Source organism: Syngnathus typhle, linkage group LG11, assembly GCF_033458585.1.
Source record: "Syngnathus typhle isolate RoL2023-S1 ecotype Sweden linkage group LG11, RoL_Styp_1.0, whole genome shotgun sequence".
Lineage (NCBI taxonomy): Eukaryota > Metazoa > Chordata > Actinopteri > Syngnathiformes > Syngnathidae > Syngnathus > Syngnathus typhle.
The window spans coordinates 5,293,075-5,310,656 of record NC_083748.1 but is presented as its reverse complement, the minus strand read 5'-3'; the positions used below and the strand labels follow the sequence as shown (position 1 = coordinate 5,310,656).

The window sequence follows — 17,582 nt, the reverse complement described above, 5'->3', positions numbered from 1 at the left end:
GTAAAGATCTGTCTTTGTGTAAATTTGGCAGCTTGTAGATTTTTGATATCATCAATTATTAATCAAGATAATTTAGACCGTGTTTTTAAACGTTGCTTTAATTTGACTGACTTACAAATCTTCATCCTCATTATATTTATAATCAAGATAAACTAAAAACATAGATTGTGCTGCAGACATGCCATCATGTCCAACACCTTGGACTAAAACAATCCCAAAAAACTTTGTCATCTTGTAAAAAAAACTCACCCCAGCTGTTGATAGAGAAAAATCCATCTTGAATATCCATCTCATTTTTTTTTGTTTCATTGTCTAGGTTCCTTGTCAATGTACCTACCAGTCTAAATGTTAAACACGACCGATGGAAATGTAATAGATGATCCTAAAAGCGAGACCCTAGGTGGACACAGACCTGCATTATGGATAAATCTGTCAGCGAATGTGACAGGCTTGTGGGTCTCCTCAGCCAAACTCGAGTGACAGGATGGGAGGCGCTCTGGGCTTTGATATCAACCACCGGCTACATACAGGGGTTCTCATAACCTGTCACCTCTTACATTCACACTGACTGATCCTGTTAGTAACATCCACATTGCAAAACTCCATCGAGATGACTTATTCTCTTGTGTAGATGTCAATGGCATGTTATCTAAGGGCGCTCACCATGCTTTGATCTCCCGTCTTGGTGAAGGTCTCTTCATCAGCGACATCGCGCTTCACCCAGCTGTAGGACACCATGTAGCTAGTGATGGGTGGGTGGTACACGGTCAGGGGGCGTTCCCAGCTCACCATCAGGGCCGTCTGGTTCAGCGGTTGGATCTTCATGCTCACTGGGGCGCTGCTGCACACTACATGACAATGAAAGCTTTCAACATCTCAGTGAAGAGTGAAGATGAAAGGCTTGATCATAATCACATGTAACCAAATAATTGGAGCTCTCTTTTATAGGCACTAGCAACACAACAGTTCCATTGTTACCGTGAGGAATACTAGTCTATACTCTTTACAAGATTCAGGTCGGGGAGGGGGAACTTGCACAGGAACCTCAAGGTGGCAGTAGAGGCTGCGCCGTGGACACTAAGAGAGTCGGCAGACACAATCTGGACATTTTTCCCCAATACAATGGTGCAACAGCAATCAAGAAACAATGTCAACTAATCATGTGCACACAGGATTTGTGACAAATTGAGATTGTCACAATCATTTGCACAGTAAGTGAACTATGATAAGCCGTATATAGTATACAGTATATACGCGCGCGCACGCACACACAGAGTGACTGGGGGGGAAAAGCATATGGGAAAATTCTGGCAGTGTTGATAAAGTGTGACAGTGTGAATTTTCTTTGAACCTGTCGGATGTTGCGTGTCAGAAGCTTAATGTTTAATGAAAGAAGAAGATCTCATTTTGTTTTGAAGTCCTGGGCTTTCTGGGATTAGATTCATTATTTAGCATATCAGCTGTAGAATTTTTCAAGACATATATTTTGATTGTAATTTCAGAGTAGGGAAGATGCATTTTGTCTTTGGTCATATTATTAGGCTCTAATGACACTTTTTCATAGCTCAGTAAAAGTGTCCTCTATGAAATGCAATTTGAACAGCTTTCTTGGCTTTAAAATTCGAAGCAATTTCGCCAAGGTTTGCCCTGCCTCCAATGTATTGTCAACCGAACAATACCAAGTTCAGATAAACACACGTGCACAAAACCTTGACAGCTGTCACATTGCCACATTGTTGACTCGCTATACGCGTTTTCCCATAGCAGCCAAAAAGACAAAGAAAATCGGAGTAAGCTAGCCAGAAAAATGAGTCGGAGCTCCCGGAAAGGCGGTAATGGAGGGTGTGGGGGGGGGCTGGTTTCTGATTTTGGTACTGAACGAAAGCACGCTAGTCCACCACATTCATTCTGCACACTGACCAAACACCACAAAAGCAATTTCACAACTTAATTTGTACGCCTCTATTTTAGCTGTGCCCCATATTAACGATGATGGCTGATTGGCCTCAATAGAGAGCTCCAACTTCATCACGACCGTTCCCAATCAATCTTCTCAGACAACACCACTTTACACTCTTTCTCATTAATCTCCATCGTATGCCACACTCAAATCGGATTGCTTCTTTTTTTCCCCCAGTTAGATGTAAAAAAAAAAAAAGATTTACAAATGCTGGATGTACATAGGGAGTTCCAGGAGGGAGATGATTGTACAGAAAATATATACTGCGTGATAAACAAGACTGCCTCGGGGAATGCATGCTCACAAAATAACAGAAAGTCGTCCCCTGAAGGCTTTCAGGCGATGGCCAATCAGAAGAAAGTGGGCTTCGTGGATGGGAGCCTTACAGAGACACAAGCCAAAGGGTGAACAAAGGGGCAACTGGTACAATTAAAATGACTTTTAAAGTGACAGTGGAGTCCCTGAATATAAAACCAGAGCTGGAAATGAGTCTAATCGTTTTAAGAATGTCACGCTCAGTCAGTACCCACAACAGAAATATGGAAATAAAAAGACTTCTGGGAGAAATCTGGAAAATAACACCGTCACCAAGACCCCCCCAGCCCCGTGCTTGATATTATTAACGTCTGTGATATACAGTCTGGATGTATGAGTTCTCCCTGAGACATCACACACAGCCCATTATTGATTGGAAGTAATCATATTTTGCACCGTCAATAGTTTTTACTATAACTAAGAAGTGATATACTACAGATCAATTTCACTCCTATGGTTCGCTGACAAGCTTTTTAATAAGGCTCATGAATTATTATTAAAACCCACAAAAGGTGCATGAAATTAAAAAAAACAATTTAATAGTTAAGTCCCAAATCGTCAGCCAACTTCTTAGAAATGCATAGCTGAGTTGAATATTCTCCATTCTGCAAGCTTTTAGCCAGGTTACAATGATTGTCAACAAGTACAAGAACATAAAATAAAATTTGCTACAGTAGCTAATGTGGCTATTCCAAAGAATATTTCAAGGACAATTGAGAACAAATATTTTCTGCAACACAACCAAATCTCAAACTGGATTCTTCGGAAACATTTTTTCTTCAAGCACGGAGGCACACGGCAGTCATTGTGACACATTAATGCAGGGTACACACACACGTGTAATTAACGATGTTAAATATGGCCTTGTTGTTCCATTTAGGTGGGCCAGGCAGAGCTGTAATTGTGCATTGGTGCGCTGAAATGGCAGTGACACATTGAATAGATGAGATCCCTTCTGAATCTGATCAATTACGCCCGTGTTTACCTTGCTATTATAGTACATGCCAAAAATGAAAATCAAAAAACGGCCCATTAGGATAAACTTTTAATGTTTTCAATAATTTAAGATAATGAATATCATGATCAACAGAAGCCTTTTTTGATTTTGGGTGATTTTGATTTGCTTATGTTTGTATTATGTATAAAAGCAGGGTAATCATAGATTGTGTGGAACTGACCGCTGATTAATCGTATTTGAAATCGTAATTGACGCACCGCTAACGCAAACGCATGTACTTTATTTGAGCAGTATTTGATGAAAAGTTCAATCTTTTTTGTGTTTAAATATATTTACCATGTGTTTACAGCGTGTTTTAATTTGAGGCGCAACAGTTAATTAATCGACAACTAATCGATTACCAGATGAATTGCTGATTATGTTTGATACTCACTTAACTGTTTGAAGACCTTGTTTGATTTAACATTACCATTATCAGATTATAAATCAGATTAATCAATGAATTACCAAAATAATCCACATATTAATCAATCCTTAAAATGATCGTTAGTTACAACCCTAATTTTAATATCATTTAAAGCTTATGTGAGGTAAAACAATATTTTCTTGACTTAGTTTATTAGTATAAAATTAGTAAAAAAATACAGTTAATTACAAACTTTACAGTGCATGTTTTTGTTTCTATGGTCTCTCGTGGATGTTCACCTTTTGCAGATATCTGCAAAATGTAAACAGGGGAAATTCACCAACCCCATTAAATATACCGTATCTTCTGGACTATAAGGCGCACCTAAAAACCTAAAATCTTCTCAAAAGCCGACAGTGCGCCTTATAGTCCAGTGCGCTTTATATATGGACTAAATTCCTAAATTCAAACTGGCCCGAAAGCATTGTGTCATGAAATCAAGCACAAGTGGCCTGCTGAAGACTATGAATCATGAATCAAAAAGACTATGGATCATTTTGTGATTATAAAGTCATTTGTTGCATCTGAAGTTGAAATAAAAAAGATAAAATGGAGAATGATTTTATTTGGATTAAAAATCTGACATGATGCATTAATGGTGCGCCTTATAGTATAAGGATTAAGTTTTGAAATGGGCCATTCATTGAAGGTGCGCCTTATAGTCCGGTGCGCCTTATAGTCCGGAAAATACGGTAGGTATTGCAAAAAAATCAACACCTGTCGGAAGGCTTTTCCACAGTGGCTCAAATGTAGTCAACTGGGCATCTTTAGTTTAAAGTCAAATACTGTAAATAACAAATGGCAGCATAGACACAGCTGCTGACAGCCGGTGTACAGTAGTAGATAGTAGCTCACCTCTCGACGCCTCAGTGCTATGACTGCTCCCGTGAATGTCAGTCAAATCTTTCTGCCAGGCATCCCTCACTGCAGACTTGAACACTTTCCTGTTATCAAGGTCCTGCAGGGGACGGAAGTTGTTCCTCAGATACTCCACAGACTTGACGTGGTCCTGTTGCTCAGTTGTAAATATGGAGTAGAAGGCCTCCAGCTGCAAGGAGGGGAAAAATAAAAATAATTTTTCTCTCCCCCCCGTGTGCCTGAAGAGCATGCAATTGTAGTCGCTCATCATTAGTTGACTATTCACAACTGGAGCCTCAAACGCTCACACCCTCAGCGCCAGCAACCACACGCCTTAATAATTATCATGACCACCTATGGAGTTGTAACTTCTCAATAGGGTAAATTTGCAACCATTGATTGGCATGACGAATCTGTTATCACATGCAATAATGGCTACAGCGCACAGATAGTGTGGAATCGATGCGCCCGATGCATGCTTGCACAGGTGAATTACAGGTTCATAAAAGACTGCGTGTGGCGCCACAAACATTGTAGCTGTGGTCAATACTGCTGCTGGAGAACAAAATTCCACTGAGCCCTGCAAATTTCTATAGCACACTGGACTCTAGAGGATATTAGGCTGGAATTATGGGAAAATGCCCGCACAGGGGATCAGTAAACAGCGCAGGACATGCATTGCCTGTCAAAATAAAAACAAGGCAGAAACAGCCTGAAGTGAGTTAAGCAAGAATAATATTTTACGGACATTTACAAAAGGACAAGGTTTTTGGTTGCTGTTTCCTTGAGGCTGGAACAACTCATTTATATGGACATGGAGGATTTGCGATATGCGTGCTTTGAGTTATGAGCACAATCACGGAATGAATTAAACTCTTAAATCAATGCACCACTGTATGTATTAAGGAGTGGTATACATGACTGTTACAAAAGTGGAGTTCGGCGAAAATGGTCCACTTTGAAAGCAAGGTAATGAACTGAGTGTTTACCGTACAAAGACAACCGTCAGAATGATAAGGAGCAGCATTTTTCAACTCCAGCTATTTTCCAGCTTGAGCACAGCTCTAAATTGCGACTAAAGTTGTCCCCCGAGGATTGCGACAGTAAAAGTGTTAGTTCCCTATGCAAAAAGACTTGCGGGAGGGACAGACAAAGAAGCGGAAGGATGAGAGAGGAAATGCTGCATGCGCCTTCCACGACATCCACTGGCAGTGTGTAAATGGGATCTGACCGTGCGTGGAGAATAATCTGTCTGGGCATGCAAGTGTGTGCGCAAAAAAACCAACCTGCGAGTGGGACAGATATACGGGCCGGGAGAAGATGATCCACTCCACCACCTTGCTGCAGGGAGGCATGGTCAGAGAGCCGGTATATCGGTAATAGCTATCCACAGACGATGGCAGCAGGTCCCTCAGGATGAACGACCTGAGGTTGGTCTCCTTTTCTGGGGACAACACAAGAAAAGCACAGAGTTGTTTACCAGCTAAAAATGTCTTATCTTTAATACCATGCATGTCTAGAGTTAAATGTATGCCTATTTTCAGCTGATTTCATCTCACTCGCCCTCATTTGAAAGCAGCTCCATCACCAGAGAGCTGTGTGCTCAGATGGCTGAGGGAGAGGAGCAGAGGGAGCTCAGTCAGGTAAAATTGTACGCTCTGGCACGGATCTGAGGCTGGGCGCTAGCCTGTTCTGCACCACGGAACAACTGTGGACACGGGGATTAGGAGAGATACCAATGATTTCTAGATGGCCTCTATCTGATCACAAACAGGCTAGGCAAACCAAACAAACAAGAATCGCTTTGTGACACACATTGAGATCCCTTTATCTCACGTAAATACGATGTGCCGGGGCGATGCCGCTGGGTTTGTCCTAACCTCTGAAACCATATAAGGAGCGTGTTTGTGGCACTTCTATTTGCTCATGACCTTATCTTAACAGCAGTGTGGGGTGCGGTGGCTTGCATTTGATAGGAGCTGTTGGAAGCGCAGAGTCAAATTCTGTATTCAGTACTCCCCCCACCCCCCACCCTACCCCTGTGTTGAGGCAGCGTACGTGCCCTATCGCTCACGGGCCGCTCCGATGCGGATAGATGGATGGCTGTGGGATAATGAGCAAGTGGAAAGTTGCCTTAGCAGGGGAGCAGGCAATGAGTGCTTAGTCGCCAGCAGGAAGTGAGGCGAAAAACGCCACACCCACACTTTGACGGCAAGAGGACAAACACTGTGGAGAAAAAACATGAACATCTGTTGTTGAGCTGCATAATCTGGTGGAAATCGTAACATGATTTTGCTGACTGCCTTATACGTGCCTCTGTGACACTCAAACCGAGTTACATGCTAATAGCGGAATATATCAACGAAACAAACATGGTTAGTAACATCCTTTATATGCGACAGTACATTTTAAAAAGGGAGGTCGTGTACATTTTTTTTTTTACAATGTTTTATGCCAACCGGTTCATCTAAAAACGGTATATTAATTAAGCAGTTAAATCGATCCGTGAATTATTGGTTGATAGATGAGACCTGAGCAGTTTTTTTTTTTTTTTACATTGTGATTGCATATTGCCTTAAAATTAAACTACCCCAAAAAAATCATGCTACTACCGTAATTTTCGGACTCTAAGTCGCGGTTTTTTTCATAGTTTGGGTGGGGGGGGCGACTTATACTCCGGAGCGACTTATATACATATATATGTTTTTTTTCACTTTTTTGGGCATTTTATGGCTGGTGCGATTTATACTCCGGTGCGACTTATAGTCCGAAAATTACGGTAGTTTAGCAGCCATGGCTAATGTCAGTTTATGTTGTGCATGACCGTGAAGTCAAAGCCTAAAAGTGACTTTAAATGTTGTATTGCAAATGACTAAAAACTTTCATCATCAAGGATAAAGGACAAATCAATTTTCAAGTAAATGAAAATATTCTGATGATCTGCCTTTTCTACCATGACTATTACAGTTCTATTGTTAAATGGGAAAATGAAAAAATATGATCACATATTGATGTTACACTTTACTCTAAATTGTCTTTGTCTGTATTTGTAGTGTGCCAATCATCTTACAAAAAAATTCTGCAGCAACTCCACAAGTTTGAATGGATGTAAATTTCGCAGTCAGGCTTAAAAAGAACAATGGAAGGAAAAACAAATGAACAGAAATCACAACAGTGAAAGAAAAATCATAGGCATAGGCTGAAATTCTATTGGAACAAATTGACCCATTTCTGACAACTCTGTCAAACTTTTATAAAAGTTATTTATCCCGTGTGTGTGTGTACGCGCATTTGGTTTGAGCTTGTTCAGTCCATGGAAACGAGTCGAGGTCTACTTAGTAGTAAACAACTGCGCTCAAAGTCCACCGGTGATCAAAAGATTCCATTTGGAAGAGACTCAACGATTATTTCGCACATGCTCATCCTTGTTTCCGAACAATTGTACCGACACCAAGACAATCAGCGGCAGGTTGTAAAACAGGTCCAATGTGTCAATGCAAACAAATTAGTTGTGCACCCCGCTGCTGCAGTGAAGATCATGTCATGCTAACACATCTGCTCGTGGTCTTCATAATTCATGCGTACAGTAGAAAGCTGGCAGGGAAGCAATAATTTAAGACTACCTTAAAGTACCATTCAAGGCAAGCAATCAATCGTTAAGCGTGAATATGAGCATTTACATGAGAGATGAACGGCCATTAATTGAAGCCCATACGTAATAAATAGCTCCGTCGTGCGAAGCTCTGAGGAGGACGTGATCGGTGGAAGGCACTACAGCCAAGGCAGAGGCGGTACTTTTGCCTCCTTTTGATGTTAATCGCCGCTCAAATCTTCACAGTCTAATTTGGGACTTGGAATATTTGTCTGAGCTGCTGAAAATATGAGCAGCATTCTTTGTTTCTCTGAGGGTAAGTGAGTGTTGCATAAAAGGCACAATATTTTTTTTTACTCTTAATTACTTACCATGATGTACTACTCCTTTCAGGCCCTGGATGATAGGCTCTACAGCTGGGTTATCTTTTTGCCCGAGCTGCAAGAAACATTCAGACACAAGAGATTACAAATGATAAGAACACAATAACTGATGGGAGGGGCTTGACGGTGACAACCCCTAACCCTAATCGTATCACACCAAAGATTATTCACACAATATGTCGTTCCCTTTGGTCTAAACAACACAAAAGATTCATTCTCATGTCAAAGACAACCAAAAGTAATTTGCTGTACCTTTTTCAAAAAAATGACATCATAGACTATAAATATATATATATTTTTCATAACAAATCGACACTACCCTAATATCTTAATTTACAAATAAAAGGCATATCTCAAGTTAATTAATCCCTTTGTGTCATTATCAGTTAGTGTATTAATCAAACCTACAGAGAAGTAAACTTGTAAAATTAAAAAAAAATCAGTATTTCTATGAAAATCATTTATAATAAATAAATAAATAAATAAATGAATGAATGAATGAATGAATGAATGAGAGAAACAATGAGTCGTTTATCAGTACCGTCATAAATTAGAAACTTCTTGATTTTTTTTCTGACCTACCCATGACCCAGTTTTGAGTCCCGACCCACCAGTTGAAAAACCTGTTCAAAAGGATCGCTTGCAACTGTAGAGTCTCGAGCTACTTTTTTCTTGTCATCCATAAAAATTCACTTTAACTCAAGGGTAGGAATATTTTTGAGTTAAGATATGTATCCTTGGAGACTTCTGATCATTTTATGGGCTTTATGAGACTTCTTTGCTTGCTGTTATTCAATGTGACTTTTGTAATTTCACAACCTTGTAGGAATAGAAAATCTCATGAGTATAAACAGCATTTACCCTTTTCTTTACGGTCACAAAATGTAACCATACGTGCTCAGATGTACCTTGTGCAACATTATCTATGTCCTACATCGGGCGATGAGAATAGACCCCCCCCCCCCCCCCCACACAAAAAAAAAACGTGCAAAAAGCAGGGACTTTCTTCCCATACTTAACATTAATTCAGGTCAGTCTAAAGAGAATAATTACGTGGAAGTGAATGCTGAATGTGGATAATACACACACCTTAGAGGCCATTAATAGGCCTTTGGGGAGGCTCAAGAAGACTCCTCTCATTGATTAGAAATGGTAAATCTGAGCTGATGTGTATGTACGTATGTGCACGTGTAAGTGCACAAAATCCCCTTGCTGTGTAAAATGCTACTCAGCGGTTTGTGTATGGGGGTGCTAATTGCAGTAAGCAATAGGGCTGTCAGGAACCAACAGAGGCGTTTAGGTCCTGCTCCATACACAGTCCATCACTGTCTGATGGTAGACCCACATTCAAAACACCTGTGTTCCCATTGTGTACCCCCCCACCCCCTCAAATCCCCCCTCCACCAGATCACCGACACTTGTCTGTGTGCCATTAAGCGGAACGTTAGTGCACATTGATCAGGTACCATCAATTGCACAAATATCGCTAATAGAAATTAGTGTGCAACACCGCTGTAGACCCTGAAGCTGTCAGTCCTTGTGAATGCTTTTCCAAGGTACATAAATCTCTGGGGTGTTCTTACAGTAAATAGAAATTAGGGCCGCTGTTGTATATCAAGTGCCGGTGCGCTCAGACCTGAAGGGAGCAATTTATAGCGTCGTTGTAAGTAAGCAACAAACCTGAGACAATTTTGGGGGGAAACATTGCAGCATTTTTATTGAGTGATTGATTTTGTTTTGCCTGTTAATTGAGCCCTTGCATTAATTTACTCACTCCTGAAAATTACCGTATTTTTCGCACTATAAGGCGCACCAGATTATAAAGTGCACCTTCGATGAATGGCCCATTTTAAAACGTTGTCCATATATAAGGCGCACCGGATTATAAGGCGCGCCTTCAATGAATGACCCATTTTAAAACTTTGTCCATGTATAAAATATATACATTTGGCCCATGGGCTGGACTTTGGACACGGCTGCTGTGGTGGCACAATATTGGTCCGTACATAAAGCGCACCTGATTATAAGGCGCACTGTCGGCTTCTGAGAAAATTGGAGGTTTTTAGGTGCGCCTTATAGTGAGGAAAATACGGTAGGAAAAAGTTAAATTACCGTATTTTCCGGACTATAAGGCGCACCGGACTATAAGGCGCACCTTCAATGAATGGCCCGTTTTAAAACTTAATCCTTATATAAGGCGCACCGGACTATAAGGCGCACCAGTAATGGATCATGTCAGATTTTTAATCATTCTCCATTTTATCTTTTTTATTTCAACTTCAGATGCAACAAATGACTTTATAATCACAAAATAATGATCCATACTATTTTTGATTCATGATTCATAGTCTTCAGCAGGCCACTTATGCTTGATTTCATGACACAATGCTTCGGGCCAGTTTGAAATTTAGTCCATATATAAGGCGCACTGGACTATAAGGCGCACTGTCAGCTTTTGAGAAGATTTTAGGTTTTTAGGTGCGCCTTATAGTCCGGAAAATACGGTAGCCACATTTTGAGTGGCTGTAGTGGTGGTTCCAAACCAGTTTGTAGCAAATGTGGCTCAAACTTGTGAGCAAAACAAGACTAAAATTTTAATTCAGTTTTTACATTTTATGACTATATGAAGATTGTCATATAAAATGGCTGCTGTGACTCAATACAGGACGGGAAACTCAGCACTACAGGCCGGCGAAAGCTGCGTCAAGTAAAAAGTGTTGCCGTCAATAAATTTAACAAAGAGAAATGTGATATGGCAAACAGACACGTGAGGACGTCCAGCGTTTTGCAGTGCCTTTGGAGGACCTGGCCAACGCAATTTACGGAGACACCTCTTAAATCTGTGCCAACCCTTGTTAAACGGGAGTGCCTAATGTATCACGTTTTGGCACACATACCCTTTTGTCACCATGTTACAGAAAAGAAAGATGCAGCCTCCGAATGATGTAGCCACCAAAATTGGGACACCGCTTTTTGTTCACTTTCCGCTCAGCACAGGGTTGTTTTATTACAAGAGGACAAGCGTCTTGTTGGTACTTTACCTCAAAAAAGACAGACATGGCGGCAATGATGCGTCTCTCCTTGATGGCCGCGCCGAGGCTGTCAAAGTCATCGGAATTGTAAAGGTAGATCTGCATCTGGGGTGGGAGACAGAACATACATCGCTTTAGGAGTGGACAAGGAGAACTAACTGTCCTCTCATAAATCCCTCCTCACACACACTACGCGCTGCTGGGAAGCTGATGAAAGGCTTTTTTGGGGAGGTGTATAAAAGAGGGTGTATTTATCACTCTCATAAATCTACTATAATGTGTGTCGTTCCTTTTTTTTTTGTGTTCAGCCACCGCTGGTGGATGCTTAAGAAATACCACGTCGCGTTCCTCAGGGCTACAGTGCTTACAGAGACAGGCAAGACGGTAGGAATGTGCTCTTTTCCTGCAGGGAGATCTAAGAGAATAAAACGCTTCTCATCAGTGCTCCCAATTACCTTAAATCACCCGCAACACTGTTTCTGGTTCCAGAACAAAGCTTAAAAAAATGTGGCTGTAAATGTGAAAAGCATGATAGAAAAAGTACAGAACACCTGTCAAGCCTCCATTTGCTATCAAAAAGAATTTGATTGCTTTCATTTCCAAGAAGACACATAATGACACGTGGTGAAGTTCAAAATCAGCAAATGATTCTAAAGGTAGTAATTGGACCTATCCATCATCACAGTCGAGAGACTCTTTAATTTAAAAAAGCCTTTCATGTCAGTGAACCAAGTTAATTGCCAATAAGAAAAAGGTCCTAGATGTTGATTTAATTTAAGAGCAAGGCTTTTAAAGCAAAAACTTTGAGAGTGCTCAAAGAGGCTGAGTGCTGACAATATGCAAAAAGTGGAGGGCAAAAAAAAAAAAAAAGTTTGGATCCATGTGTGTAAATTAGACAGAATAATAAGAAAGTGACCAAATTCCAATTTAACTACAGCCTGAAGTGCAACTAATTTGTTGTCCGGGAACACTGCAAGAAGGAGCGCTAGCCATTCTTGAGCTGTCACATGGTATTAACTACATTACACAATTAAATGCCTCTCCCCCTCCCCTCGGGTTTTCATTTAGCCACAGAGATAGTCTTTTGTGACCAGCGTACTTTGTAAAACAGGGTAGTCAATTACAGAGCACCTTCCTACTTCAGGCCCGAAAAGTTGTTGAAAGCACGCCACTTGACTCGCATGACTGCATGCTTCGTTTCACCGTACGAGATGTGATGCTAATCTCCGCTTCAACTTGTTGATTTTAAGGTGCAGAGACAAGTGGTCGAACCAAACTCGCACATTTCCGGCACGGTGCATTCACAACACCTCAGCAGCGAGACAAATATATGGCTTTATGAGGAGGAGGGTGGGTGTATGTTACTGCAGGTCCTCTTCAAAAAGAAAAAAAAGAAAAACATTTGGGCTCAATTATTTACCTCTAGTTTTGTCCTTCACTCAATGGAACATAAGGTCCCACATTTTATGAGTTTTTCTTTGCCAACCCTCCCACACACACACAGATGCACCCTTTCCTCAGCTCAAAATGTGTGCAAAGCCACATTATATGTTCCAATTTAAGTGGAAATGGATGAAAAGATTCTCATGCTCGGCATTATTTCCCATGATGGTGAGGTATTGAGGCACACGAAGTAGACAATAAGAAATAAGTGTGTGGGAGGCAAGGTCTTGGATTCTTTGTAACTCTTGCTACCAGAGCGGTTTGTTGGTAAATGTTTTTGTCTCAAACACAGTATGAATCTCTTACTTCAATCCCACGCAAGTAGGCTTGAAGTAAGAGATCGGAAAAACATATTTGTCACGTAAAATTAAGGACATGGAAAAAATTCAATGTATATATGTAATATTATTATATTAACATTATATATATAATAATATAGCAATAATAATGTACTTTGCTTCCAACTGGCCAGTGCAGTGACTTCAATTTCCACCGAGAATTGAGGGTCACATACAGCTGCAACAATGTGAAATGAATAACAAAATGCTAACAGTGGTCTATAGCAGTTAGCATATTGTCTGAAAAATGGGTATATGACACGGTCATAGAAACAAGAGTTCAGATTTTCTTACATATTCTAATTGTCATGGTCAACCAATAACAATTTGTCAAATGTCCATTTTCTGCTGCAAACAAAAGAATACAGTGATGTTACAGCACAACTCATTTTCTCACATTATTTCTGTGGCTGACCGTTTTTTATAGTTATGTTACACGCACCATGACACAAACGCAGAATATCTAACTCATAAAAACTCAAGACACGACCAGCTACAGTGATGAATATTGATATGCCAGACACGGACTTTTTGTAATTCCATTTCATCTTATGATGGCATGACTTTTGAAATATATTCACACTTTACATTACACGTATGATATAGAAACAGCACATATGTGGGGAGGCCAGTACATTGTTGAGGTGCAATTTGCAGTCTATGTAAAATTATTCCAACCTGCGTGACACATGAACACACTATATTATATGAAAAGATCTCCCAATGGAGCCCACAGGGAAAAACAAATCAACCGATTCATTTTTCATTGTGCTGTTTGAGCAAACAGGTGGCTCGTCTATCGATTTGTCCACTCCGCTCTCATGTAAGAGCCTGTGTGTTTGAATTGTGTATGTCAAGCTCAGGAGCCACCAGCCAAGCAGTCCCTTTGTTTATTTTACTACATGACCATGTTATAAAAGCCAGCAGGGTTCATATAGCACCACAACACAATTTGTCTTTCCTGCAGAATCTAATGGATAAATTTACTGTACATGTGCTTTAATGCTCGGGGGTTGGAGGTGGGGGAAAACATCTGAATGCTTTTTACAATATGAGCAACTATGGGCTGGAGGTGGATGCGGATAGCAGCCTTGAAACTCAACATTCACAGTTACATTAGTCTAGAAATCGAGAATATGCGAGACATTTTGGATTAATGATAACACACGATGCAAAGCGCCACAGACAAATAGCACTGCTTCTCCACTGTGGTTATATAACGCTTTCAGCAAAGGATCTATAAATACAGACGGTGCATCAACACATGTAGACAGATAATATCATATTTTCTTGAGCTTCTGTGAAAAAATAATAATGTCATGGCTGTATTATATCAGGTGGTCAAGTCACACACAGCATAAGGAGTCATTAATTATTATGCAGAGGCAGTTTCATTATTTACATTCTGATCATGCTATTACTGTGTGTTATATAAAGTGCACATAGAGTGCCATTTGCCTGATTAAAAATATTATTTTTGTCTGGTTTTCGAGAAAGTTGGAACAAACGGTATTTCCGTTCATTTGTAAGATGATCTGAGGTGCAAGTTTGGTCACCGAAGAAATTAAACCCTTAAAGCACCACTTTATAAATATTTCAGTGATGTACTATTGCCTAAGCCTTTCCTAAAATTATGACTTCAGGTAATATTAGAATTTGATTTCTCCGTATGTTCATCTGAATTACATTGAATTTAACTCGGTGTAGTTGTTATCTGACTGGTATTTCGGAGTAATTTATTTTTTGTTTAATCACCTTTTTTTAACTTTAAAATTGAGCCATTGTCACCTATTTTATAATGCGAGAAACCAACTTGACACAAGTCCTCACTGTACGGGCCAATAATTGCATACGTATTGGTATTCATGAATAACATATGAATGAGGCTCGGCTCATAATGCAGTTTTCCCATTTCCGATTCCATGCAGTGAACTAATATACGCCTACGCATGTTAATTTACAGATGCATTGGACAGGCCTTTAGTTCTTATTCAGAAACCCACAACTCGTTTTAACTGTCATAACAACATGTCCAACCAACCACTGTGTTTTATAGACATGGCAGTACGTTAACAAATTAATGAGGTATTTAAAGAACCGGCACATTACAAACCTGATAAAGAGTCAAATATGAGTTTGACATAAAACATGCATAACTCTTTGAAACCCGTCCCCAGCAAAAATGCTCATCCAAGCAAAAATACCATGTGCCAAAAATTCTATATTTGAAATGAAGTATCTAATTTATCATCATTTTTAGCTTTTTTTTTTTTCTAACAGCTACGCAGCCACTTATTTGGAGAGACATGATCAAAAGAGTTGTGCTGTATACAATCTCAGCACGCTGGACGCAAAATGGCAATGCAAAAATTCATCTAATTATAGAGGCATTCAGGATCAAAAGCTGTGTGCCAAAGAAAGACGCACACAAGGACTGGAGCTATGCAGCTGCAGGGGAAAGTGACGCACAGTAACCACTGCTTTCACGCCCTGTTATTTATAACCAATTACTGAAGCAATATTTTGGTATTGTAAAATACTGAATATTTAAAAGTTGAATGCATTTGAATTGAAAAGGCAGTTTATGAAAACAAAAACAAAAATAAATACCGGTAATGGTTTCAGACCTGCATTACTGTTCATTCTATTGCAGTAGGAGTTGTTTTTTTCCCCTCTGTCCTTTGTTTCTGTAATTTTATATTGTGACCTTCAACAAAAAAACAAAAGACATTTCCAGAGTGGCAATCAATCCCTTTCAACCTATTCGTTTTCGGCACAAAACTCTCTACCTCAAATAACTCAATGAAATTATAATAGTGAATTTGTGGTCCAGTTAAAAGGCAATCAAGGTAGAACGCAAACCTCCACCAAAGCTAAACGAAGCTAATGAGGATCAACAACATTTTCTCGACATAGATAACATTTGATGTTTTATCCTATAGATAATAAAACCAAGAAGGTTATGTACTCGGTACATATAATGATGAGTAAATAAATCCCAATGTAGCAAGTTAGCAATTATTTCCATCTGGAAAAAAGAAAAAGTAAACCGATCTGTGTGATCCACTTAGAATTATTTTTGCAATTCTGGTTATTTTTGGGGGAGGGACAGCAGAACTTTGATGCCAAGTGGAGACACAATAAACAGCATCGCAGATGGATGCAGCCAATTAGTCCACTTCAACTTGCCTAAATAGCAACATGGCAGGATTAATGAACAATCAATAACAATTGATCAAATGTTCAATTAAAGTTGTTCACAAACAACACCCACACATTATTTTGTTTATATTTGTATAAATGCCTAGATTAATAGTGGCTTACAGATGACTATAACCTCCACTAACAACCCAGGCTATACTTTGTTCTTTCCTGACATACAACGCTCGTCTCTTAGTCGAGGTGTATCACCTCAAGATACTTCCTTGACACCGATAACCTTCCTATTCAAACAGGAGCTTGGTGGCATCTTTTAGAATTTTAGGGCCTTTCAGAAAGAGCTAAAAAATCTAAATGTGCGAATTTACTGTGTGTCATGTCTATTAGAACAGTACTTTGCTGAGTCGCCTTGCACACTTGACCCTTCCTTATGGTGTTGTACAGTATATTTGTCTCGGTAGTATGTTGACGGGATGCATTACCTCGACGGGAAAGCGTCTGCCGTTGATGCTGTGCTCGGAACCGGCTGATGCATTACTCTGGCCCCAGTGGAACTCCATCTTCTCGGCCTTAAAGCGGCCTGGTAGCCCAGCACCTCGCACAAAGTAGTCATCCTTCAGGAGAACAGCAACTAAGTACAGCAAAGACATAGATAAATCGAAAGACTATTAGTGAAAATGAAGGGCTAAAAGATTAGTTATGAGAGCAAACTTGACATTTTGGAGAATAGATTCAAATATAGAAAAATGATGGTGCGCCGTGTTGGAAAATGTATTTTATTTACGAATGTCAGAATAATAAAATCAAATCTTGATAGCATAATCTCAAAAAGCAAAATTAAGACTGTATTGAAAGGCAAATTCATTCAAACTCAAAATTATTTTTCAGCTGAGATAAAAAAAAAAATCCTATTATTGGTCATTCACATGGAATGGGAGAAGCATTCACTATTTTTAAATCACAACACTGGAGGCGAATGGAGTCACCATGACAATAGCGCAATGCCATCTGATTTGTGGGAATAAAATACACGCCCCTCCAAAAAATCAGGTTTTATTACGATGGCAATAAAAGCATT

At 39.8% G+C, this 17,582-nt stretch overlaps 1 protein-coding gene across 1 annotated transcript in view; it reads right to left on the bottom strand.

Annotated features, from left to right (window-relative positions):
* ca16b (carbonic anhydrase XVI b) overlaps window positions 1–17,582 on the bottom strand; it is an 83,926-nt gene that overhangs the window by 17,438 nt on the left and 48,906 nt on the right. Inside the window, exons 4-9 of the mRNA XM_061290912.1 lie at window positions 16,987–17,135; window positions 11,574–11,669; window positions 8,521–8,587; window positions 5,844–6,001; window positions 4,555–4,747; window positions 664–848 (exon numbers count right to left, since the gene is read on the bottom strand). Of these exons, the coding sequence (XP_061146896.1) occupies window positions 664–848; window positions 4,555–4,747; window positions 5,844–6,001; window positions 8,521–8,587; window positions 11,574–11,669; window positions 16,987–17,135 (848 nt within the window). The remainder of the gene's footprint in view (window positions 1–663; window positions 849–4,554; window positions 4,748–5,843; window positions 6,002–8,520; window positions 8,588–11,573; window positions 11,670–16,986; window positions 17,136–17,582) is intronic.